The sequence below is a fragment of the Gobius niger genome (genome assembly GCF_951799975.1).
Source record: "Gobius niger genome assembly, chromosome: 11".
Taxonomy (NCBI): Eukaryota; Metazoa; Chordata; class Actinopteri; order Gobiiformes; family Gobiidae; genus Gobius; species Gobius niger.
This window is the reverse complement of record NC_136862.1, coordinates 10,784,836-10,811,763: the sequence shown is the minus strand read 5'-3', so window position 1 is coordinate 10,811,763 and position 26,928 is coordinate 10,784,836. Positions and strand designations below refer to the sequence as shown.

The window sequence follows — 26,928 nt, the reverse complement described above, 5'->3', positions numbered from 1 at the left end:
GAAACAGGAGTGTGTCATCTGAGAGGTGTCGCAACTTGGCGTATCCGCTTTTTGGGTGCTCGCCTGCCAATAAACTGAGAAGAGGCCTGAGGGGGAGATCGCATGGCACCCAGTGAAAATAAATAATTGCATTGCACGTTATATATGTCCATTCCTACGCGATAGTAAGTCTGTCGGGCCCGGGATCTGTCCGCACTCGGTTCGTCAGACGAGACGAGCAGGTGAGTGAGAAGAAAGTTAAGTGACAACGTTTTGTGTTGACAGACATTTCAAAAAAAGCCAAACAGAGAGCAGAGGAATTTGTCTGAGCAGCCCTTCGTACATTTGCCCAGTTGTTGTTTTTTTAAATAAGGTTCAAATGACAAATGATCCGAGAGCACATTAAAAAAAAAGGATGAAAGGTGTCAATTAGCCTCCATATTCAACAGATCAACTCCATAGCAGAGCACAGAGAAAGAAGTTGATTAAAACATTGCCTAAAAATTAGTCATTGATGTGTAGAAGCTGTTTTATTTATTTAAATTCCTCTGTGTTTGGTCTTTTCCCAGGTCTGCCAACACTGCTCCTACTGACTAAATATCACTGCCATTAACACAAGGCAGTGCAAGCCTCCATTTTATTAGTGTTTGTCGAACCAGAAAAGTGAAAGTGAATGAAAAAGTGACATAAAATGAGTTTAAAAAGGTGACTGGCTGGACAGTTAGATCCAGTACATGAGATGATTTCCCTCTGGTGAAAATGTAAAACTATGAAGAGATCAATAAATAACAAAATAAAGAGTCATTATGGCTAGAGTAGCAATAAAAAATATGAAACTAAGTTCCCTCTGATGCAGGTCCAGTGGTGCATCGCTGGAGGGACGGGTGCCTCAGTCTGAGTGAATACAGGGGTTAGGAGTGTGTGTGTACAGGGGGAGGGGGGTCAGCATGAAAGAGACAGAAGGAGAAGTCTTTAGTCCTGGGTCCAGCCCCTCGCCCCTTCTCGGGTGTTTTTCTTCAAAAGTTGCTACCACCCCGCCCTCTTTAGCACACACACAAGTACACACACGCATCTGCTCACACAAAAACACACACACTCGCTAATGCACCCTCAGAGTTCAAGGTCCTTAGAGATTTGAGTGGCAATGTCACGGAAAGCTAACGGTGCCCCCCAAAGTCGTGTGTAGCGCACCCCATTAGAAGTGTCTGAGCCGCCCGTGGAAAGATGGCACACCTCAGCCTCGAAAGCCACGCGGCCCCCCGCCACACCGTGGGTGCATGAGAGCAGAAAGGGGCCGGCATGGTGGACCTGGCAGCCACAGCCAAGAGCTGCCTCCCGCAGAGCCAGAACCACCTCCGCAGGGTCCCGCCGCCCGCCTCCTCTCAGATCCCAGCCACGTCCGACGGCCCGGGGCTCGGCCGCTTTTTGATACCCAGGTAGATGGCAACTAGGAGCAGGAAATCAGGGGGTCAGCCATGTTGAATTAACATGTGAGGCTTGAGAGTGTGCGTCAGAATTGTTAGTCCACTGACCTTGTGACCGCAAATCTCCTGATTCCCTCAGATTCATTTGTGACCCTGCAGGACAAACAGGCAGCGTTAGGGGTAATCCACTCCAGCACAATGCGATTTGACCAATGCAACAGTAATGCCAGAGCACGTTCTGCATTCAAACTGGACCAGTGAATCAAAGCACATGATGTCGAGAGTGTCCTTTGTAATACGTCTTACACACATCACTCACTTGCATGCAAAATCAAAATCAATACTTTCATGGATATTGCAACTTCACTCATAACTCAAAAAATAATAATAATAATAATAATACAAAAGAATTACTATTTCAGAAAAGGTGACAACATCCAATGAAATTAAGAAAATAACACACAATGTCTTGCTTTTACTCATGCTCAAATGAAAAAATGGTCAAATTGAAAGTCATGCAGACCGTCTAACAATAAAAATGAGAAACGGACGTTCATGATTTGGAGGCAAACAGACAGGCAGCACGGCCAGACGAGAAATAAGCAAGAGACACGGGAACTTACTAACTGTTTTTGATCCTTGTGGGAGGGTACAACCCGAGACTGATTTGTTTGAGCCCTGGCGTTTGGATGGGTCAAGGTTGACCCTGGTGCCATGACAGTGGAAAGCAGAACAGATAAAGATAAAGATGGGGGAATAAGGAAATCCACTGCGGGGGTCGGGGGGAGGGGTGGTCAGAGAATACACTGAGACAGGAGCAAGTGATGGAAAAGAGCACAGGAGCTGAATGGCAAGGATAAAGCTGAGGTTTGATAAGATTACAACTATGTGATTATGACGAGTGTAAGAGAGGGGAGCACAGGATAATCCAGAGCAGCGTGAGGACTTGCCAAAAGGCCTGCAACAAGAACATGCTCTGATCGCCAGTCCACAGCCACAGCTCAAAGGGCACAACTTGGCCCACGTTACCTTTTCATGAGGACGTGTTTGGAAGTCGTTTGTAATATTAGCCAATCGAGTATTTTCTTGCTAATGATGCAGTTTTTGTAATAACATCGTAACATGGAGCTCAGAGGCAGTTGCTTCTGTGATGCCTTATAGGATCCTTACCATTTACTGTTCGACAAGTAAGTATTAACAAATCATCAATAACACAAAAAGCAAAATATTTCAGGTATCACAAAAATACAATAAAATGCACTTTTGATATTATTGAACGTTAAAGCAGAACTAAGTAACTCATGCCCCTAGAGGCCATAAGCGCCACTGCGGGTGTCGTTGCATGTTGAGATTTTTTACTCATTAATTGTCCGTGAGAGTGAATACTACGCTGACAGAAAAGACAAAGCGAGAGAGGGATATTGTACATCCAATTATACAATGGAGATAAAAAATTTTCCCCTCAAACTTGGCTGTAAATATTCTTTAAAGTGACGCTAGCCCGCAGTTAGCTTTGCCCGTTAGCTTCTTCGTCGTGATTCCATTAGTGTGTATTGGGGCCACCGGCTCAGTGCAGGGAAGTTGCAATTGTGGTTTTCTGGCCAGAGACACCAGGGGGAGATGAAAGATCCCCCCAATCATCCCATTAACACTTGTATTACCCCCAGAGGCTCCACGAAAAGGATTTATTAAGGTAAACAATTTACTTAGTACTGCTTTAAGTCGATATAGTAATTATTGTGAAAGGCCCATTTTAATAGGACTGGATGATAGATACAGACGGCATCTCATCATAGAAGGGGGCGTGGCTTCGCCGAGGGGGAAAATAGAATCTTTAGGGAAACACAATTTTCCACTCTTTTTTGCCATTTTCCGGTGGAATATGAACTTATTTATCACATAAATAAAGTCAAGTGAAAATCAGGCCCATTTGGATATTTTCACACAGCAGATTGTTCAGTAGAAGTGAAAAAACGGCAGTTGTAGCTAGCGCTAGCTAACCGTTAGCATTAGCCCGATGCTAACATGTAGCATCAAGTTAGCATTCTCCGTTATTCATGTATTTATGGGATGTTGAACCACTTTGCTCCTCCCCATGTCTTTGTATCATTATTTAGTAGAAAACTATATTCATATTTCAGCATTTGTTACAGTAGTGTTTGAATAATTAGAGAAAATATACATTTTTTTCAAAATTGTTTTCCCCCTTAACTGTTTTCAAAAATGACCATATATGGGCGATTCCAGAGATGCCGTCTGTATCTATGTGGCAATTCTTTTAGCAAATAATATTTCTCATATTGACTGATTTATTATCATTTCATAACAAAAACAAATATATCTAGCTGATTCATGAACTTAGACCTTTCATACAAAGCTCAGCTCAAACAACAAACGCTCGCACAAAAATCTACAATTGCCTTACTCAAACACCAAAACAAAGTGCTGTCGGTGCGCACAATTATAAAGTCCCATGAATGCTATTGAAAACAGAGATTGTGATTACAATGAATCACCCATATGTTATAATAGGGCTGAGAGATAAAAACAAGTAAATAAAGCTTTTACTCACTGTTTATAAGAAAAGATAGAATACCTATATTTTTTGCATCATTTATAAACAAACAGAATAGACCAGATTCCAGGACCATTTTACACACAAAAATATGTAATTTTACTTCTCCAAACAAATTGTTGCTGAAGACCTTCTGACTAAAAAGCCACCTGACGATAACTGAGATTGATTAAATTTCCTCTGCGTTTCACGTGCCGTCATTTGAGGCGTGCCGCGGCAGAGAGTGTACCAACCTGCGAGTGAGTTTGGAGGTGAGCTTGGTGAAGAGGTTGGACGTGGCCCTGGTGCGTGCGTGCGGCAGGGGGCTGGGCTCGTGGTGGGACAGAGTGGGAGACGTGGGCGGGGCGGAGTAAGCCGGGGCGCCGCGGTCCCTCAGCTGGCCCCCGTGGAAGGTGCTGCGGATGGTGGAGCCTCGGGTCAAACGGCAGCGCTCTGAAGAGGAGGACGACGCGGCTCCGGCTCCAGAGATGCTCAGCGTGGAGGGGGACGCCTGAGTCATGCGGTGGCCCAAAGAGCTGGGGGAGCACGGCATGTGTCAATTTGATGAGCTTTTGGAACTTCATTAATATAAAGAGGCATCGACCCTCCAGATGATTTTCAGAAATAGTATTATGCAAACAAGAGATCACATAGCCTACCTGTTAAAGTACTCTAAAAATGTGGGAAATACCATCAGTGGAAACACAACTCATATATTGTTTTTTCTTATTATTTTTCAACACCATTTCCATTGTGTGATTCTCATTGAAGACATTAACCTGACATATTTTCCAGATTAGCTTTACCCAAGTCTAAAAGCTTCTTGGAGAAAGCATCATAATAGCGACAAAAACGCAAACAGTGAAAAAAAACCAACAAAACTGGCGACAAAAAACACAACGACACAACGTCAAAATAGCCACAAAAACCTGGAGAAAATACGCTTGGTTAAGGCGGGGGTTAGGGGGTTAAACTCTGAATGAACACGTGGGATTGTGTAAGAAACAAAAAAGGGTGAAATTACTCGAAATATGTTTTGATATGATATAACAGTCAGTGAAGTCAAAACCAGTGCTGTGACGACTCGTGAGGAGAAAATGCATAGGCAGTAATCAAAGCAAAAGGCAGCTATTTAAACTTTTTGTTGTTGTTTATGCATTCATAAACGCCTTCAGTGAGAATCTACAACGGAAATAGTCTTAAAAAACAATACATTAAAAAAGTGTTTCCAAACTTTTGACTGGTGCAGCACATAATGTAAAACATTGGCTATTACAGATTTTTTTTTTTCTACTTTGGGCTACAATGGTGCAATTCAACCCTTGGTGTTTTGGCGATGATGCAAATCAGCCCTCCACGACGCAAACTTTCCCCTGATATAAAGTAAACATCGACAGTGCATATATGTTCTAGAATTTACAATAGGTCAAAATTGCAACCTTTAAAATGGTTGCTAATCAGCTGTTACCAGCATGCTTGTGTATTGCTTATATGTGAATATAGAAAATCAGTTTGCCCCCTTTCCTGCAGTGCTGTCCTGGATATAAAGGCAAATATCTAAACATTTAACTAGCCTATGAAGTACTTTAAAATGCATCATCTTTATGGATTTTAATGCCATTGTCAGTGAAAGGTACATTCGCAAACTAGGATTTTTTTACAATGCAACCCACATGATGCCAACTTCCTATAGGGTAATGACTGTTTCCTTTCTGCGTTTCCACGTGTCTTGCAGAAACGAAGTGTCTGCAGGACATTTATTTTGCTCGAGCTCTAGATAAAGCAGACAAAATAATATCGGACTCAAAACATCCTCTGTTTAGAGAGTTTGAGTTGCATCCCTCAGGCCGAAGGTACAGGTGCCCCGCCCTGTCTAAAAACAGGACCAGCCAGTCATTTGTGCCACAAGCCATTTTACAATTAAACAAACCAAGATGATTAAAGAACATGAAGAAACCAACTGTGATTTTTCTATTCTGTACAGCTGGTCTGTCAGAGAAAGCTTTAACGAATGTAGGTAATGATTTTAACATAATTTAAACTGAAGTTTGTTCTTTGCATGTTGTCAATGTTTGGATCTGTCTGCTGTGGTCATTGTTGTCCTTGTGTCTTTTTACTCACTGCAAATGAATTTCCCCACGGGGACAATAAATCTCTACTACTACTACTAAACATGTGTCAGAAAACAATCAGCTGTTGGATAATTATCATTATTCACTTGAGGAGACTTCTGTGTTTATGACTGTAAGCGTTTTAGCCTTGAAGCTAAAGGCGAATGCTAATTTAACGCTAACAAACGCTAAAATAGCACCACCATCTGAACTAATCTTTATGAAACACACTGGGCCTGACGCTTATGTAAGTTTTCTTCTGTTTTGTAATTTCAATTTACTTTAAAATGTGGACAGGAAGTAGTTTTTACCCTACACTGGCCAATAGGAAATTAGCCAAAACATTCCGTGCACAGAGCCTATAACAACAAATAATAAAGCAGTAGGGAATGATATAAAAACAACAAAACTTCATAGGCAAGAGGTAGCCAGGTTACTATGTGATTGTAATTTGAAGCTAGTCAGCAGATATATGTTGTTACCTGTTGTCTTTTCCGTTCTGCAGAAGCGAGTGCCGGTCTGCCCCTGAGCGATCTGTGCACACATATGTATTTCTCCGTGTCATGGCGCTTCCTGGGATGTTATTCTGCACACAAAAAAACCCGCAAAAATGGTCACCGACTTGCTTTGCATTCCACCACATTATACTGAACGCGGGACCGACCGTAGTGGCAGTCATGTCTTTGCGACGGTCAGGGATCTCAGACTTGTTGGGGTTGTTGGCACTGCTGACCATCGGGCTGGACGGCGGGAGGCTGTGGCTGCCCATGACGCTGCAGCTGGCCTTGCGCGACGGCATCCTCCCCTCCCGCAGCTCCCGCTCGCCCGTGCTCGTCGGGCTCCTCTTTGGGTGCATGACCGGCATGGACGGCCCACCTTTGTTGTGGAGGACAACGGGGCAAAAAAGGCAAAGTCGAATATAAGACATGGTCTGCGACAACCAGGCGGAAGCAATTGGTGGTCAAAGTACTTCATTTCATGACTTATTAAAAGTACAAATACTACAGCTCAAATGTTGCTCTGTCAATTTGTTACTTATCCCCTTAGCCCCCACCTGAACCAGCACATTTTCTCCAGCTTAACCCAAATCTATTTTTTTTTAATAGGCCAGTGTATTGCTTCATCTTCTTTTTGTTTTCACATTTTTGTTGCTTTAAGTCACAATTTGCCAAATTTTGGTCTTGTTTTTGATGCTTTTTTGTCAAATTTTCCCCAAAAGTTATGCAGGTCCTAGCTTTCAAATTAGGCTTTACACTGGCCTATAGGCAGTAATCGCCAGTTAATAAGCTTTTAGATTTGGGTAAAGCCGAACTGGAGAAAATGTGCTTGTTAAGGCAGGAGTTAAGAGGTTAAAGGTGCATTATGGAACTTTTTATGTGATTTTTTTTTTTTTTTTATATTTGTGAGTATTTGACCTTTTAGTGACACTTTCCGTCACGGTCACTTCTATGATGCTCCAGGATCAATTGTTTTTAGAGCTACAAAACAATTGATCCTGGAGCGTTGTAGAGGCCACAGTGGTTCTCCTCCGGGTCACAAAAAGGTCAATTTTCCCATTAAAAGTTCCATTCGCTACTTGTGCAATACCATAATGCATTGCGCCTTGGGGGGGGTCGCTAATGTAAACAATATGGCGTTGCGAGCTGTCATCGAAGACACTAACATCTAATCCAAATACCTTAAAAATGTATAAAATTCCACAAATCCAAAATTTAAAAAAATCTGTATTGATTTTCAAAAGTTGAAAAGCTCTCGTTAGTGCCAGGTTTATTTTTTGGATTGTTGGAGCAATTACGAGCACAGCTGAAGTTGTTTTTCATCAGTTTGGCTTTAGCTTCACTCGCACTCAAAGGCCTCTAGCTCGTAGCTACCCCCCAAGGCGCAAAGCATTATGGGTCATGTGCAAGTAGAGAATAATGCACCTTTAAAAGGCCTCTTTACATGATTTTTATCCCTAGTAGCAAAATAAAATGTTTCGTCCATTAAAACTATTGTGGACTGGCAGGATAATTGGTGTTACACTTCCATGACATCATTGCTCTTTTTGAAAGTTATGAAACATGTTTTAAATTCATCCCTTAGGAAAAATATGGATGTTAGAAGTGCATTAAGAAATTTAGGGATGATTTACACCATAAAAAATAATTAAAAACGTTGGCGCACCTAAGTGAAAGTACTGACGTAGTTGCTGTAGGAAATACTTAAAGAGACGGTGTACGGAGTTTAAAAATGTTAAATTAAGTATTTTCCTCCCCCTACATGTTCCAAACAATGTCCTAATGTGTAGAATGAGCCCAGACCTCTTCCCCACAGCTGCCTCTAAAATCCTGCACTGTCACTCAAAAAGGTGTTACTTCGGTCGAATTGCTGTCATGCATGAGCTTAATATAGAAGGTGCAGTTACACATATGACCTGAGGTGGCAGTAGTGAGTATAAACTGGCTTACTTGCGTCTAGCCCCTTTAATTACTCAAAGTAAAAAGTACAAGCGTTTGTAAATGAGTGTTGTGGATGGATGGTTTAGAAACCATGAAGATCACGCCAAATTCACCACGACGGGGACAAACCTTTCTCCTCGTTGAGTCAGTGTGATATTGACCGTACATCAGCACAGCGCCACCTACTGTTCTGGGACAAAATCTGCTGCCAACTTTACAGTTTTTACTCTGGAGCCTTTATGGAAATGTAGTCGAGTAGAAAGTATTATATTTATCTTTCAAATGTAGCAGAGTAAAAGGAATAAGTAATACCACTAAAACGCTATTTGAGTACTGCACTTTTGAATATTCACTCTGTTACTGACCCTATCTGGGAGCTACTAAAATAAAGTAACCTTTTATGAATATACAATACTGGGGTCAGCCTGCAGCAGCAAACTGGCGCACGCTATGTACAGTAAAAGCAGCCTGCTATTCTCCCAACAGATACTGCCAAAAACTGCAACAGATAATACACAAAAGGTAACGTATTGAATTTTATCAGTGCATGTGTAATTGCTGCCCTCGAGGTCTCTCCATGTGAGAATAGATACTTACAGAAGTCACTGTGCCGTCGCTGCCTGTGATAGGTGGAGGCACTGCGCTGCGTCTTGCTGTGGGAGGATGAGGTGGAGGAGGAAGAGGAGCCAGTGGCAGACGAGTGTTTGTTGGTTCCGTTGGTGATGGGGCTGGGTCGTACCCTCGCCAGAGACAAGGTGCTGCCTGTGCGGGCCTCGCCGTCCTGGACAGAAGACGTGACATGTGTCGAATGGGTTATCTCCGAGACGCAACAGTAAACGTTACAAATAGTCCCATTCTCTCACTCAAATACACTTTGTCTAGATTTAAAACGCATCACAATATAGGGGGCCTGATACGATAAATATAGCGATACAATATATTCTACTGCATTACGATATGTCATAAAGAATTGCAATACTTTACCCTCAATGAATTAAAGAAGTAACAGTGTTTATACAGGCAGAATCAAGTCAAGATTTAATGCCCAAATACTATAATTTAATGCCACACATGCCAAATATTTCATTTCTTAAGATTTCCAAACATTTCAGCAAACAGAGGCACAGGAATTAGACAAAACTGACAACTTTTTAGCAAAAATGTGGTAAATGTCAACCAATTTAATGCTTTTAAATGATATTTAAGGCCTTGATATTGACACAATTTATTTAATTTAATGACTTTCAATCATCTTAAATCACCCGCGGAAACCCTGAGTAAGGACAAACGACATTCTTAATGCCATAAACGCAAAGAAGAATCTGTGCCTTATCTTTTTCTTAAAGCAGAACTATGTAACTTGTTTACCTTAATATATCCTTTCCGTAGTCCCTCGGGGGGTAATACAAGTGTTGATAACACTTGGATGATTGGGGGTCTTTTATCTCCCCCTGGTGTCTCTGGCCAGAAAACCACAACTGCAACCAACCCAGAGGCCCCAATACACACTAATGGAATTACGAAGAAGAAGCTAACAGGCTAACGGGCAAAGCTAACTGTGAGCTAACGCCACTTTAGCAGTGTTTACAGCCCAGGTTGAGGGCCAAAAATGATCTCCATTGTGTAATTGAGTTGTGGCACAATGTACAATATTCCCTCTCTCCCTTTTCTGTCAGCGTAGTATTTACTCTCACAGTACAATTAATGAGTAGGGGGAAAAAACGCTACGACACCTGCAGTGGCGCTTATGGCCTCTAGGGGCATGAGCTACATAGCTCTGCTTTAAGATTGGCAAACATTTCATAATTCCTATTAAACACTGTCATAGTTACTCCTTATAAACATTTTTATGGGGCAAAAGGCTGGAATTCATTGGTGAACCACAAAAATAAAAATGTGTGATTAAAGTTGGAAAAAATAAACCAGAGAGAGGCCATGCACAGGGGCAGGTCATGGATTATGCTTATTGTAAACCTTTCCAGATTGTAATTTATGGATGTGAGTTGTAAACACACACAAAAAAGAGAAGATATAACTTACATCGCCTTTCCGACCCAACAGCAAGTAGGTGGCGGTCACCTCATTGTATTTCTTATTGAGAAGAGAATCTTTGATTTCCTCTGGAGTGAAGCCCATCCCAACCATCACCTCTGAAAACCAGAAATAGAAGGGTATTTATTTACAGCAATGACCCACTCCCACTATCTGCTAAAGATGTAAAGTGTTAGAAGACTTCTGGGCAAGAGAACAAACAATTGGCTTGTAAGTGGCATTTTCTCACCGATACGCTTAGGGTCACTGTAGTCCTCCACAGGCTCTATATGAGGTTTTAGGTCCTCATTCTCGTACCCACAGTTTATCCACTTGTCCTTCATGACTTGCTGTTCAATACATTACAGAGGTAAAGCACAGATCATATTTACTGTTCCTGTACATAATATTTCAGGAATTGTAAAGACTAACCTCTAATGTGCACCGTTTGGTCGGGTTGAGCACCAAGAACCTGCGCAGGATTGCCTCACAGTCTGTGGACATGTAGAAGGGCACACGGTACTTCCCCCTCAGCACACGCTCCCGCAGCTCCTGTATCACGGTAAAGACAAACTGGTTATTTCACTCAAATTTAAATGGAGCTTAAACACATGTTTGTCTTCATCACTTTGTAAAGCCCTAGTGGCGGATCTGCAGGATTTTGGATAACACATACTATACATATTTATATTTAGCAGCAGCTGTACAATTAAGAACACAAGCAGCTTTAAACCGATTTCGTAAAAAAAAGTAGGGCTTTTGTAATTGAATAATTGTAATTACGACAACCAATCTAACAAACTCTAAATACAGATCATCAAAACGAACTCCTAGAGCAGCGGAAGGAATGTTTTCCTGCATGAGCCAATTTTTATCGAGCCTAAAGATGTGAGGTCAAACTTATAGTGGCCGAACTTTACAAACCCTGTAAAGAAATGTACAAGGAAAGTATATATTGTGGTCGATATTGATCATGTCCTTTTGGTAAAGAATATAAATATTGCTTTTTATGCCAGTATATAGTGATGTGACACAAAAAGAATCTAAAACAATCAGCTCTGATGCAGTCTTAAGCAGAGGGGTCATGTAGCAGCCAAATTACACAGGTGTCCAACCTTGAAAAGAAATAATCTAATTGCATAGCATGATATTTGCAGTGCAAACACGCAGTCTACACCAGTGGTATGTCTTCAGAGCCCACCATTACCCTACGTTGACAAGCGTCCCAAATAAAATGTAATGTGCTATAAATCGTATAGACTATTATATTTTCCACACAAGTTTTTATTGAATAAGCAGCAGAAAACATAATAACATTCATTTAAATAGACTCCGGTAGTGTTTTCATGCAGTTTCAGATGGAAAATATTGAAAACATGAAAAAAATTAAATAAAAAGTTTGCTGGAATAGGCTTGCGACCCACCAGTTGAGAATCATTGGTCTAAACCAGTGGGTCAGCAGGTTTGTACATTAGTGATTTCCCACTGCATTGTAACTAAATCATTTCAGACTTTGTGTTTATCAACTGCATTAAATTTTAATTTGATTGTGATTTGTCTTGGAGCTGCACTGGCCTCACAGACAATAAACATTGTTTCCAAGGTTTACAGATTTGGGTGCCATCTTCGATCAGTGGTGTTAGTGTGCTTTGCAGGGGTCTGATTTATTGCAACCTTGAGAATTTGCTTCTGTGAATCATCTTCTCATGTGACACTTCTGAGCGACTACAGTCGAAACATGTCCAGCCGTGGTGTGAACACTGATCTGGTCTTTTACTAGAAGACTCTTTAAACCCTTTTGGACAAAGATGGTTTGTACTTTTAGCAGACGGTAGCTACATACAGACTCATGTTGAAAATTATGTTAATTGGTTCCAACCATAAATTTACAGCTTCCTTGGAAAATTCACAGTACAGCAGTGAGAGATGTCAAGGACCTACAAGTGTTGTTGATTCCCTCGAAGATTCACACAGAGAACAAGTCAGGACAAGTTGTTAAAGAGCAGTGTTAGAGCGACTTACAGACGGAGTAAGTAAAGGGGTCAACAGGAAATGCTCATTGCAGCTGTAATTACCGAAAAGCACCCGCTAATTTTAAACCAAAAGTGCCAAACCACGCCCCCGTCTGCAGCACTCCCCCGCCCCCTGTGCACTTGCCTTCAGATTCTGTCCATCGAAGGGCAACGAGCCGCTGACCAGTGTGTACAGGATCACTCCCAGACTCCACACGTCCACCTCGGGCCCATCGTACTTCTTGCCCTGGAAGAGCTCCGGGGCGGCGTAGGGGGGCGAGCCACAGAACGTGTCCAGTTTATTGCCCAGCGTGAACTCATTGCTAAAGCCAAAGTCCGCTATCTTGATGTTGGAGTCGGCATCCAGAAGGAGGTTCTCCGCCTGAGTCACACACATGCACGTGGTCAATGCACAATCGCGGGGGTGGAGGGGTTATTGTGTACAAACAAACGGGACATTAGGGGCCGGAAAATAGTTGAGTGGGGGAGGAGACACAGAAATGAGGGAAAGTAGGAGGACACAAGAGCGGGAATTGTGGAAAAGGGGAAAAAAAAAACAGAACAATCCGGAGACAGATGGGGAGGTGGGCGGAGCTTGTGTGTTGTCCAACTCAGATACTGGACATGACTCATTCTGTATATATGTCAGTGTAGCAACATTACAGTGTGCAGATCCAGCCCTGCGAAGCCTCCTCCTTCGTCAGAGCATTTCACTCAAGGCCCTCCACGCACCCAGATTAAGACTAGTCCCAGATTATTAACTTTCAGTTTAGTACGTGGTGACTAATCTGCCAGCCTTGGACTAGCCTTAATCCTGCACTTCTGAAACAGACCCAAGTATTTAGAGTTTTATTACCTTCAGGTCTCTGTGGACAATGTTCTTTGTGTGGCAGTAGTGGACGGCTGAAACAATCTGTCAGCATGAGGAAAAAACAAAACCAAAGGTTAAGTTGTGGCATTTGAAAATATCGTACATCATGCAACATTACGAAACTCCGCATTGTTACCTGACGAAATTTGGCTCGGGCTTCCACTTCCTTCATTCTCCCATGAGACACGAGGTAGTCAAACACTTCACCTGAGGACATACGTACAAACAAACTGTCTGTACAAGGCCTTTTTCCGAGTACAGAAGCCTCTACATTGTGTCCAAGTCGTTTCCAAGGATTTCCTCTGAGATTCTTAGTAGCAACCAATACATTTATCTGCAGCGCTGAACGATGTGCCACACTGAAAATTATTCAAAACAATCCAGAATGTGCACAGGAGTAGCCTTGGTGCTTTAATACAGCAAGAGCATCCCGTTTAAACTGCTTCCCCACTCACAGAACTGGGGTTGATCACTTAACCTCGCTATGCTCATGTTTACAGCGGACCTGAATGATGGAGAAGAAATTAAATTGATACGAGGTACTACCAGACACACACTCTAATGCAGTAGAGAGCCTGCCAGTCCAAGTTACTAGAGGCATGTAGCAAATGGCCAAAACGGTGATATTTCATTGTAGGCAAATGCATGAACAAATGCGGATACAAGCAAGAACTACAAACTGTAACTAATGTTACAAATAAAGGCACTAGATGGGCCATAAACACGAAAAACAAGCAACACACTGTGGCACAGGCTCGGCAGCTCCGTAAAATATCATTGAAAGTATCATTTTAAAGTGCAAGAGTCAATATAAAGAAAACTATAAATGTACAGCTGCCTAACCAAAAACGAAAATGTTGCCACAAAAATAGGTCACACATTGCAATATTTTGTTGGACCACAGTTAGTTTTGATTACTGCACAAATTTGCTGTGGAATTGTTTCATTGAGCTACAATGTGAAAAAATCCAGTGTTGCATTCATTTTTCACAAAACCATCTGGTATTGATGATGCCTGTCACCACAGTGCAAAGCCTTCTCCAGCACCTCCCAAAGATTCTCAATGGGGTTCAGATCTGGACTCTGTGGCGGCCGATCCATGTGTGTAAATGGTGTCTCATGTTCCCTGTGAGCCCGATGAATCCTGGCATTGTCACCTTGGATTATGCCCTTGCCATCAGGGAAGAAGAAAGCCCTTGATGGAATAACCTGGTCATTCAGGATGTTCAGGTCGTCTGCAGATCTCACTCTTTGCAACCCCAGATCATACCAGTTAGTTACAGAACACTGAGTTAAATTGGGTCATAATAATTGAGTCTTTTAAAGCAGTACTAAGTAACTCTTGCCCCTAGAGGCCATAAGCGCAACTGCAGGTGTTGTAGCAAGTTGCGATTTTTTTAGCCTATTAATTGTCTTGGAGTGAATACTACGCAGACAGAAAAGGTGAAGGGAGAGAGGGATATTGTACATCCAATTATACAATGGAATTTTTTTTTTTCACTCAAACTTGGCTGTAAATACTGTTTAAAGTGACGCTAGCCCGCAGTTAGCTTTGCCCGTTAGCATGTTAGCTTCTTCTTCGTGATTCTATTAGTGTGTATTGGTTGCTCCGGTCCGGTGGCAGTCAAGTTGCAAACATGGTTTTCTGGCCAGAGACACCAGGGGGAGATGAAAGACCCTCCAATCATCCCATAAACACTTGTATTACCCCCACAGGGATTACGAAAAGGATTTATTCAGGTAAACCCGTTACTTAGTACTGATTTAATGTCCTGGCACGTGTCCCCTTTTTATAAACAACACAAGAGACAAGCGAAAAATAAATATCAATGTTTATATTGAAACGCAGTGACACTAATTTTGTGTTAAGTGTGTGATGTGTTTGGACTTAACGGAGCATACACTCACCTCCACTGGCGTACTCCATGACAAGGTAAAGGGTCTTATCCGTCTCGATCACCTCAAACAGCTGCACTGTAGTCCAAAAGAGAATTAGATTAACACCACAGACTACAGTATATGCAAACAGATCCTACTGGACATACTGTAAATAATAACACAGCTGTCGGCCAGTCGCTTAATGCGGACGAACCGGCAGCTAATGCTTTGAGGGTTTTTGATCCATATGACTTTTCAGCTTTAGAAAATCCAGCCTTGTGACCTCTATACGAAGCCCGAGATGAGGCGCGCTGCTGCGGTCAATGGCTGCTCTAAAGCTCATTCAGGGCATTTTATCTGTCTGGTCACACATGGGCAAAATTACCACGCGCACACACACACACACACACACGTACACTCAGTCACACGCTTCAACACACTGGCAGAATTGGTATCTGGCGTGTAGTGCTCATGGCTTACCTATGTTAGGGTGATTTAAGCCTTTCATTATTCGCACCTCCCGAAAGAGCTGCAAAGACAAACTCAATGTCATTCATGAAGGATGGGAGCATTTTCAGATTCTTTTCAGTGTCGGAAAGTGGCTGATTTGATTTGTATTGTCTACGAAATGACAACAAAGGCGTGTAACAACTTATCTCAAAATAAGTAAAAAGATAAGGCATGTTCCACTTAATGATGAAAAATACATCTCATAGCAATTAAAATTAGGTAATAACAATCAATTTACTTGAAAGTGCAAAAATAATCCTTTACTTGGAAAAACAAAATTACTCAAAAGGCAAATGTTTGGGTAACACTTTATTCTACACTACCCGATACATTGGACCTGCCAAATTTAGAACAATGTAATGTGCTCTGTAACAATGTGTAATAACTTAAACCTACAGGTGAAACTCTGAAAACTAGAATATCGTTGTTCGACTTAAAATGTGAAACTAATATATGAAAGACTCAATACAAGCAAAGTGAGATATAGCCGTTATTTGTTATTATTTTGATGATTATGGCTCAGCTTGTAAAAACCCCAAATTAAAAATCTCATAAAATTAGAATATTTTGAAAACGGACAGTAATCTTTAACCTTTATTTAACCAGGAAAGTCCCAGTGAGATTAAAAACCTCTTTTTCAAGGGAGTCCTGGCCAAGAGGCAGCAAAGAAGTTACAAATTTACAAATTACATACAATTATGAAAAACAGCTACAATGTAAAAAGGTTGTTTCCAGTGCTCTCAATGAAATAAGTTCAATTAATCATCAAAATTATAACAAATAAAGGCTTGACATTTGTCACTTTGCATGTAATGAGTGTATATCATATATTCGCTTCACATTTTAAGTGAAGAAGCCCTTTATGAGAGACCAACAGGCCCAGTTAGAACCATGAGGCCGTCCTTCCGTGGACCCACCACCTGCAGGAGGAGCCACAGGGGCTGGTGCAAAATTGAAATGATATTCACGTTTTCCAAGTTTCACCTGTATGGGTGAAACACAATGGAACAATGTGTTTTTGTATAACCACAGTTGATATTTCAGTACATGCAAACATCTTGATAAGTCATAGTGTGACCAATATTTGACATTTGTGTCATTTTATCTTAACCTACACACACTACTAAATTTAGTACTACGTAATCTGCTTTGTAACAATGGGTAATAACGTATACCTATGTAATACATAATGGGATATTTGTAAATTTGGAGGTTCATAATGTAATAAGACCCTAACTCTAACCCTAAACTTAAAGAGACTAGATGCAAGTTGGTCATTTTATACTCACTACTGCCACCTCAGGTCTTTCACGTAACTGCAGTCTCTATGTTAAGCTTGTGCATGAAGAGCTTTTTGAGTGACAGTGCAGGATTTTAGAGGCAGGTGTGATGACTAGGTCTGGGCTCATTCTAGATATTAGGACAGTGCTGGAACATGTAGGGCAGGGGTGTCCAAACCTTTTTCATGGGGGGCCGCATATTGAAGTGTACACGGGGTGAAGGGCCGTAGATCAGTAGTTAGTGCCGCAAAACCTTCGACTAGCAGGGGTTTAAATTGTGCCCCATACCTCTATTTAAGCTTAAAACCTTCATGCCAGCTCTGTCTCACAATAAAATGTTAGTTGTTAGGTTAGAATTCTATAGAATTATTACATTTCAAATAAAAAGGTCCATCTCTGGTGATGTGTACCGATACAGCAAGAGGCCGAGGGCCACCATAAATTGGTCTGAGGGCCGCATTTGGCCCCCGGGCCGCACTTTGGACACCCCTGATGTAGGGGGTAGAAAATACATCATTATTTAATTTTTAAACACCGTCTAGTCCCTTTAAGTGTCGTATGTCTTATGACACTGTGTACCTCCAAAGTTCTAATGCACATGAATCCATTCTTTATTTACTACATAGCTACAAGTTATTACAGATTGTTACAAAGCACATTACATTGTACTAAATTTCATTAGGTAGGTAGTGTAAAATAAAGTGTCCAATATTTGTGATTTGTGCAATATTAACTCATCAAGATATAATTGTTTGCATGTACTGAAATTTCAACGCAAGTAGATTAAACTGTTTGTTCAAGGTAAAGGAAGAGAATCAATATGAGTAAAGCCACAGTATATGAATGAATATAGAAAGATGAAATCATCAGAAATGATTGGAGAAGGTGTCTTATGTTGTTCCTGATCACTGAACAAATTAAAGTTTAAAATAAATTAAAACAACTTTTACTTTTCAATGTCCTATTAATGAACTGGCATTGCTCGACACACGCGCACTCTTTATTTATATACGCAGAATTATACTCTGCTCTAAAAATAAAACTATCACTTTCTGCTGATTTCTGTCCAACATGAATCTGCAAAGGTGTCAGCGACTGACAAACTCCTCTTCATTAAAACAGCGACAACAAATGGCCCACGCATCGATGCTAAAGAGTGTGGAGCCAAAAACGCGCTGGGAGCGAGTCTGAGCACTTCACGCTGCATGTGCTATGTGTTTGTCCAAGTGGAGAGGGGTATAAATGTGCACCAGTCTTTAATATGTTCACCGCACCGCACGGCCCTTCGACATAAAGAAACCCACGGACCCTCCTCTGCGCCTTCAGCCCCGATTGAAAACCAAAAAAAAAAAAAAAAAAAAGATTGTGCGATAAGATTTTCTCCTCTCAATCCTCCCCCTCTCGCCACATTTCCACCATTGCCTCCTCCTTCATTCAATTCCTCTCGCCGTCTAGTGCCCCCAACGTCACTGTTGCCATAGCGACCCAGGTATTAAGACCGGGCCTCTTTTTTTTTCCTTTCTTTTTTTTTTTTTTTTCGGCTTTCTCCAGCTGTGCCAGAAAGGAATCATGGGATATGTAGTGCACAGCGGTCACATCCGGGGAGGTTTTTCCTGCTAATTCCACGCAAGCGCTCGGATATGTCACAACAATAAACAGTCCCCGGGCAACATGTCCGACCTCAATCTCCTTATAAGGCAAACATGTCGTGTAATTAGGCGTGTGTACAGCCCAGCGACGAGGCTCCAGAGCACGAGATACTGAACAATCATGCCCGATTTCTGGAGAATATTGCAATTATAAAGAAAAGCATTGATTGGTTTCGCTATTTATGCTGTATATAATTCCAAGAGTATTGACATTTGAGAGAAAAACGAAAAACGAGCAACATATCACAACATATTTGGGTTAGTGCACATTCTAAACATGCAAAGACTATAATTTGTTGTTTGCAAACGATATTAAACCGCCTAAATAAGTCCAGTCTTGCCATTTTCAGTGACTTCCATCCGACTGCGATCAATGTATAGCAAGAAACAGCCGTGGATGTGTTCCGAGCAACATTCATTCAAGTTTATTAATAAACGCCTCCATCACGTCCCCCCTTTCCCGCATGGCAAGTCTCTCCCCTTTTCTTTCTCGCTGCTACACACAAAACCAACCAGATTATGCTAATATGAGCTCTTTCATGTCTTCAGTACTAAGGATTTCTCTAGCCCACGGGTATGTAAAGAAGGCCGCTATCATCGCCGGGCCAATTGTGGAGCATTCTGTCCAATCAGGGGTCGATCCCTTTGCCTTTCTCATCAAATCCAGCCCTAGTCGTATCAGCATTGTCTCTCCCAGCAGCAGGTCCGGTCGTAGAGATGTCAGGATTAGGTTCTTGCGTGAGATCCTCTCCAGCGACACTTCTACTACTCGGAGTATCAGTGTAGTGTTACATGGGCTACAGCCAACGTGGAGAAATAAAAAATTAACAACGCCTTTTACACATCCAGGTCCCGACTACCAAACATTTCTTAACGCTCATCTGCGAACCGGCTTTTTTTGCAGAACGACTCAAAAGTCTAATTACTGAGGCCGACGAGACGAAATTCTTGCCTTTGAAACGGTCACACGTGTTGACCTGGTTTACGGTTAATGTCCTTGTAATTACTAGGCCAATCCGTTCGAACCAAACGCTGTCATAAACGTTAGCGTCTGCTTAGTCAGCGAACATGAATTAAAGGTGCGTAAGAGGTGGCGTTATTCAATCACAAAGGAGCGATTGTTGTCAGATGAATGGATTGTAGAGCACAAGGGAAAAAAGGGGAAAATGTGTGCAGCCAGTGCCTAACAAACAGGAACAAAACAAAAACTCAACATGTGTGGGTTTTGGGGATGCAGTGGAGTGATCTGTGGTGATTTTTCTCAAAAACTGTGAACCTATACAGTTTAATAGGCCACTGCCAGCCCAATGAAACTATGACAACTAATTCAAGAATGATGTTAATGTTATTATGGGGTTGATTCTGACAAAATCATTGTTATCAATGCAAAATGTTAATGATCTTTATGCTTTGAATGTTGCTCAAGATTTCTATGGGCTTCAAGTGATACATCTGCAATTTTAGACTTTCTTCATTAATTTCAGATAAATCAAATTAATTGGAGACCATTTCATTTATTATAATAACTCTGGTTTGACATAATTTTGTCCAATTTAGGTGTATTTTATTTATTTGATCTGTCCCCTCCTGGAACCGCCACCTTAACGTGGTGGATGGGTTTGAGCGCCCGAATGATCCTGGGAGCTCTGTTGTCGGGGACTTCAAACCCAAACCCCTGGTAGGGTATCCCATGGCAAACAGGTCCTAGGTGACGGGTCAGACTAAGAGTGGTTCAGAAGCCCCTTATGAGAGACCAACAGGCCCAGTTAGAATCGTGAGGCCGTCCTCCCGTGGACCCACCACTTGCAGGAGGAGCCATGAGGGGCTGGTGCAATGTGATCCGGAAATGAAAAAGTGGAAGAAAATGGATGGATGGATGGATGGATGGATGGATGGATGGATGATCTGTGGAGTGGTGCTTTGTGTGAAAGGTTTGAGAACCACTGCCATTGATCATTTAAATGCCCTTTTCAGTATAACCCCTTACTCTTTTCCTGTTTAGAATGAGCAGATGATTAAGTCATAGCTTTCTTGTTCATTGTCTATGATTTGTAAAGAAAATATACACAACCGACTCCATTTCTATGTTCTTTTCTTGTCTACGGGTAAACGGGCTCGAGCAGACGGTGGGCTTTATGTAGACGGAGCATAGACACTTGGGTCACTGCCATAAAGGCAAATATAGATGATTTTTTTTGGTCTTTTTGAAAGCACAATGACTGTGTGCTCCAACAGCTCGGGGCACGCAGAAAGCTGTGTATGTGATGTGATTCAGTGATAGCAAACTTATCGGAGCATCTGCAGACTTTCTTTTGTCAAACTATGTTGTGTCTACAGTCATCCATGCGCTTGATGTCTACAGAGTTTCTGAGCCAAGAACACGAGGCTTATTTCCTGTAACTCTGTACAGTATAACATTAATATACAGATAAAACATATCCACCTTGAATTGCATCTACAGTTCTGACAAGTAAAAGTCTCCATCTCAAGAACAGAGAACATCCAGTCCCTACCACCAGCCAAAAAGCCCCTCCTCCCCCTCATCCATTTTCAGCAAGACGCAGGTGAGCAATAACCTGAACCAATCAAAAACATTTATTTCCAATGAGCATTTGTTGATTCCCATTATTCAGCCTTGGTGGATGTAGATAAAGTAATATGGACTGATAATGCGAGGCCAAAGCGGAAAATGCACTCACCTTTTGTAAGCTGGTTGGGTTCAACTGAGTTTTGTCAATGATTTTTATTGCAACCTGCAAAAGACAAAACATCATCAATAAACTGACCTTTTTTTCTCTCCGAGACGACAAAACGCTAATCCAGATCTCACACAGGCAGACTTGGATGCATTTTCTGCTCATCACATTAATCTCTGTGTGTAAGATTCTCTTCAAATATCCAACTTTTGATGTTAATAATTCGACAAACAGCAAGTGAGATTGCATTTTTAGCTTTTAGTTTGAGTAGTCAATGACGTAAGGCTGTAGTACAGTCACATTCTAACAAATATCTTCCGCCTCATAATCATGCTCAGTCCCACAATTAAAGTGACAGTCTGGAAGCCAAAATGTTTTACAGATTTTATAAAATGTGCAAAATCGACCATCTGGTCTTGGATTTAAAGTCCCTCCTTCCCTCATCTCAGCAACTGATCAGAGTCTAGTATCCTCCCACGTTGACCAATGAGGCAAGCTTTTCCTTTTTCAGGAGGAGGGGGGGGGGGTTTGATTGTTTACTTTTGACAATTCTGTGCCTGCTCTCCTCATTTTGCAAACTAAGAAAAGCTTTCTGGTTAAAGGGGAGGAGGAGAGAAATTATTATTTTTTTGTTTAAAATTTCACTCTATCTCTCCTCACTTTGCAAATTTACAGACTATCACTTTAAGTACTTAAAAACATTGACAACAATTCAAATATGGCCAAATCAAATAGTCGTACATTAACGTTCATATGCATTGTCCAGCTCATCTATTGAAATCTTTTTGTACATCTGTTTGAAGACGGCATTTCAGCACCAAAACCAGACCTCCAGTAAAGTGGAGCAACGCTCATCACTCTACCATATGCAGCTACCGTTAATAAACATTGAGGTGACTTGGGCGCTAACAGCTGCCTGTTTGCAGTCAAGCCGCTCTTAAAAGTTGACCCTTGACCCCAATCCCAGGTCTGACCTCTCTGCCCGTCAGGATGTGGCGGGCCAGCTTGACCTTGGCGAAGTTGCCCTTTCCGATGGTCTTGAGCAGGCGGTAGTTGCCGATGTGCGGCTGCTCGTCGGAGCAGGAGGCGATGGAGTTCCTGCAGCGGGCACCCAGTGAGCGGCTGGACTGGCTCGTGGCCTTGTCTGAGCGGCTGGCCCCCAGCGACACGTGCTGTGAGACAAAGTGGAAGAGGGTTAGAGCGGAATGACAGAGTGTCAATATGGGTAACTGACAAGGCTCCAGGACTGAGTCGGAGAGAGGTGGTGCGGGCTACTACAAGACTCCAGATGACCAGAGATCTCCACACCACTTGTGTTCCATTTAGCAACAATTTTGTGAATCTTCAGTTTTAAAAATCTTCTTGTAACTGTGAAAATGGAAATAGAAACGGGAATGGAAGATCGCACTACTAAGTAACTGTTACCAAAAGCTAAATGTTTTTATGAAGAACTAAGAAAGGGTTGCATCAGTGTTTCTGTGAACTTGTGGCAGTCACCAAAGTACCAAAGTATTCAGACCCATCATGTAGACAAGTGGACGGGGAACTTTTTTGCATGAGGCTCCACCAAATAAAAATCATGCCCCTGCTTGTGCCACCACTAGATTCAATAAAAGGTACTCCAGATTCCTTATAGTTTATTATGTACGCAAAGTTGCAATACAGTCCAGTTTCAACAATCTATGTTATTGCAGTATAAGTTTTATTCATGTGCCACTCAAATACTGTATTACATTTCTGCAACTCAACTCAAAAATCCACCGTTGCGCAGCTCATAGGGAGGTGTTTGCCTCCAAGCCACTGGTCATTTGGACCAATCACGACACAGTATTGCAGTGGGTGGGAGGGTTTTACATTTGGAAGCAACAACACTTTTATCTTCACTATTTAATAACACTGTGGACAAAAACACCAAGAAAATGTTTTGAACTAAATATTTTTTTGCTTTAGCGTTTCTTTAGCTACATTTAGAGACATGGCTGTGATTGGCTAAAACCAGGTGCACTTAATCCAATCAGCTGCAAATATTTGGCTAAAGATTTGTCCTCAACAGGAACAATCTTTAACTGGAAGATCCCAGTTTGTTAGTACTGTGCTAATGTTCTTCACACTGTAATATCAATCTGGCTTTTTAGATTACGCTTTGAGTTCCCTACAAAGGTAGTAAAACACAATAAATGTGATTTTTATTTGTGACAAAGACTAAATTCAATTCCACATGACCAAGTGTTTCCATGCAGTGCTGTGTTATTTCTTCTGTTCCTTTGCATCATAAGGTTTTCTTCAGTTTCCACATAAAATAAATTCTATCTGCTTAATAAACTGTATATATGATGGTCTGGAAAACTGAGGTGAACTTTGTCTCATCACCAGATGTTTCTAAGACCAGTCCAGTTGAATCTAATGTGAACACACACCCTTTATTTGTTGTGCAACAGCTGCTCTGTAGAACAATGTGGAGAATGAGGTCTCCATTTTAGGTTTGTTGACATCTGAAATTTAACAGCAAAGGTTGTGACTATGCCATGACAAAATGTGTTTACTTTGACGACAAACAAATCAAATCATCCTCAGCATGTTCAGAAAGTATATAGAAAGTATAAGTATAAGTATATCTCTCAAAAAAAATGGGAAGTGGGAGATACAACAATTTCTTGAACCAAACAAAAACTAATAATATTAAGAATGGCTTACACTTGTATTGTGCTTTACAAGACTGTCAAAAAGTTTCTTAAAGCGCTACACTGTAGTCATTAATTTACTATTACTGTAGCCACAGCTGCCCTGGATTAATGAAAGTGAGGCTGCAAACACACAGGTGAATTGTCTTGCCCAAGAACACAACAGTTATTTGACGACCCGTTTGCATCACTCAAATAAGTGATAATTAAAAAAAAAAAAATGAAAGAATTAAAAATGATAAATACATGAGCTGAATTTCAAACTGAATGTTTACAATTAACTGAATGAAACTAATGTTTACTTGAGAAGAGTGTGCCTATACAAAAGCTTCCTTCTGATAAAGGAAAAATTATATTTATATTTTCGATTGAAAACCAACTGTTTTTACCAATTTTATATTACGTTAAAACTTGTTGGACTAACATAAAGATAAGTGCATAGCCGTAAGTGGCTTTATGACGTTTACAAATGTGTAGTTATTAGGCCCAAGTGTAACATGGAAATGATCTTGATTATGATTGAGGTAATCTGTGGCTACAATAACACCTTCAGTGGTAAATAGGAAAGGGAATTGTGGAGCTTTGCTAAAAATGAGAGCAGATGCCCGCGCAGTGGTCCCTGGCTAGTCTAGAGTCCTGAGGCATCACACTTCCACCCCCCCCAGCATGTCACCCTGCTCTCAACCTCACACAAACACGAGCATGCACCCTCTGGCCCCACCTTCAGCCTTTAAACACTCCCTCATTCAATTGCATTGCCTTGGAGAACCACCCTTGGCTTGATCTGCTCCACTCCTAAAATCAACCTCACCTGTGCCAACAATCGAGCCCATTCTCTCATTCTACGGGGAAAGAAACAGGATCTGCGTTCATCATCATACAACCGCTAACACGCCAAGTTCACACACACATAGTGCTGGCTTAACCGTCCCTCTGTGCTCAAAGCTCTAGCAAACAGATGGGGGAGAGTGTTGCCAGTCAGAAGTGTTCAGGGCAGACATAACGCTACGTCAATCAGACATGTCACCATTTTGAGCACGTAAATCCATAAGCCACTGGCAGTTATAGAAAGATGGTAGAATGATTTCCAGTATATAAACCCCACTGCTTGTCTCTACAGGCCCCTAATGTTTGCCACTGAATGTATGGCGCTGTCTGACACCCACTGGCTGGGGTTGGGCGCTTTGTGCGCTGCGCAGCAACGGACTGCACATCATTTTACGCAGTAATCCTCTCGCCACATACGAACAAACCTCGGCTTGTCTGCGCGTTTATTTTGGCCCTCGGTGCGCTCTGTTCCCACCCAACATCTCATAGGCGTGCGGATGCGAGGAAAAATAATGTGACATCACTATTTCTCCAAAGCCTTTTAAAGGGTGACGGCTGATTTTCAGGCTCCCTGCGCATACTAGTGGTCTGTACGCGGACGGGCTCATTCCTGCCTGCCATCAGCTCTTTTACTGCGCGCACACACACTCAAGGTTAGCCCATATCCACACAGCCTCCATCCAATAGCCTGTGAGCGGCAGCACCTACAGGGGGGGCAAGCCGCACAATATGGCCCTGTGAAGTGACACGAGAGGAGAGCTTTGTGCTTTATGGATGCATGAATTCACATCGCATGCACACAGATGCGGGACTGTAGACCGGGGCAGCACTTACATGGTCTCCAGTACTCCTGTCGTTCCCAGACGGTAATGCAGATCGAGAAGACATGTTTCAATTCTCCCTTGTTTCCCTGAGTTGAGAATCACGGTGGAATCGCGCGGCTGATATTTAAAAAGCTGCCCCCACACATACAGCGGATCGCATCCACCGTCCCAGATCAATGTGGCTCTTCTTGAAGCGGCCCGAGCCCTCTGCCTGTCATGGCACCAATGGATGTCAGCGGAGAGTGGGGGGTGTCCTCAAACGAGCTGCATTTTCCAAGGGATGCACGGTTACAAAAAAAAGGCGTCCCGTTCAGTGATGCCGCAGATGCAATGCGAAGCGAGGGCCGAAGCATCGAAGGGAGATGGAGGAGAAATGCTAAAATGCGGAGATGTTTGGCCGAAGCCCAGCGTCTCTGTGGCGACTCTCCACCCCCTGCCTCATTTCGCCATACAAAACAAACAGGGCTCCGGCTGGATGTGTGTCAGCTCCGACTGTCATAATACTGAGCGACGGGGGAAGTGCGCGAGCGAGCGGCGGGCCACGCACACGCGCCGACTCAGACGACGCCGCTACCCGCTCCCTTTTGCAGCAATGTGCAGCAAAACACGGCTCGCGGTGCAGCGGCGGAGAGGCCCCGATGCTCACAGATCGGTATTCCCGGTCGGTGAGAGATGCGCACCACCGGTAAGTCCGGGAAAGCGGTGCGCGGTGAGGTGTTCCGGTCGCGCGCTGCCAAATTAAAACACTCCCGTCATGCCCCTGGCTGTAAACACAACTGTAGGGTCTCAAATGCCATTATTTATTTGTATTTACTTAGAAACATGTACTCACTAAGAAAAAGGGAGAAAAAAAGAATGCCTTAAAGCAGTACTAAGTAACGTGTTTACCTTAATAAATCCTTTCCGTAGTCCCTGTGGGGGTAATACAAGTGTTTATGGGATGATTGGAGGGTCTTTCATCTCCCCCTGGTGTCTCTGGACAGAAAACCATGTTTGCAACTTGACTGCCACCGGACCGGAGAAAGCAATACACACTAATGGAATCACGAAGAAGAAGCTAGCATGCTAACGGGCAAAGCTAACGGCGGGCTAACGTCACTTTAAACAGTATTTACAGCCAAGTTTGAGTGAAAAAAAAGTTTCCATTTCATAATTGGATGCA

At 42.2% G+C, this 26,928-nt stretch overlaps 1 protein-coding gene across 3 annotated transcripts; it reads right to left on the bottom strand.

Moving 5' to 3' along the window:
* Positions 1 to 332: 332 nt before the first annotated feature.
* mark4a (MAP/microtubule affinity-regulating kinase 4a) lies at positions 333 to 26,463 on the bottom strand. Of its 3 annotated transcripts, none has more exons than XM_079565927.1 (18): positions 25,777 to 26,463; positions 22,408 to 22,605; positions 21,437 to 21,490; positions 15,779 to 15,827; positions 15,329 to 15,394; positions 13,557 to 13,627; positions 13,406 to 13,462; positions 12,695 to 12,931; positions 10,970 to 11,089; positions 10,788 to 10,887; positions 10,547 to 10,656; positions 9,104 to 9,287; positions 6,733 to 6,944; positions 6,551 to 6,654; positions 4,212 to 4,493; positions 2,027 to 2,109; positions 1,512 to 1,556; positions 1,224 to 1,426 (listed from the first exon to the last, which is right to left on the bottom strand). In XM_079565927.1, the coding sequence occupies exons 1-18, from the start codon at positions 25,828 to 25,830 to the stop codon at positions 1,362 to 1,364; spliced, it is 2,091 nt and encodes a 696-aa protein (XP_079422053.1). In that variant the 5' UTR covers positions 25,831 to 26,463; the 3' UTR covers positions 1,224 to 1,361. The 3 variants fall into 3 exon arrangements, with proteins under 3 accessions (XP_079422051.1, XP_079422053.1, XP_079422052.1); XM_079565926.1 differs by having other exon boundaries at positions 2,027 to 2,122; positions 4,213 to 4,493; XM_079565925.1 differs by lacking the exon at positions 2,027 to 2,109 and having other exon boundaries at positions 333 to 1,426.
* Positions 26,464 to 26,928: the final 465 nt, after the last annotated feature.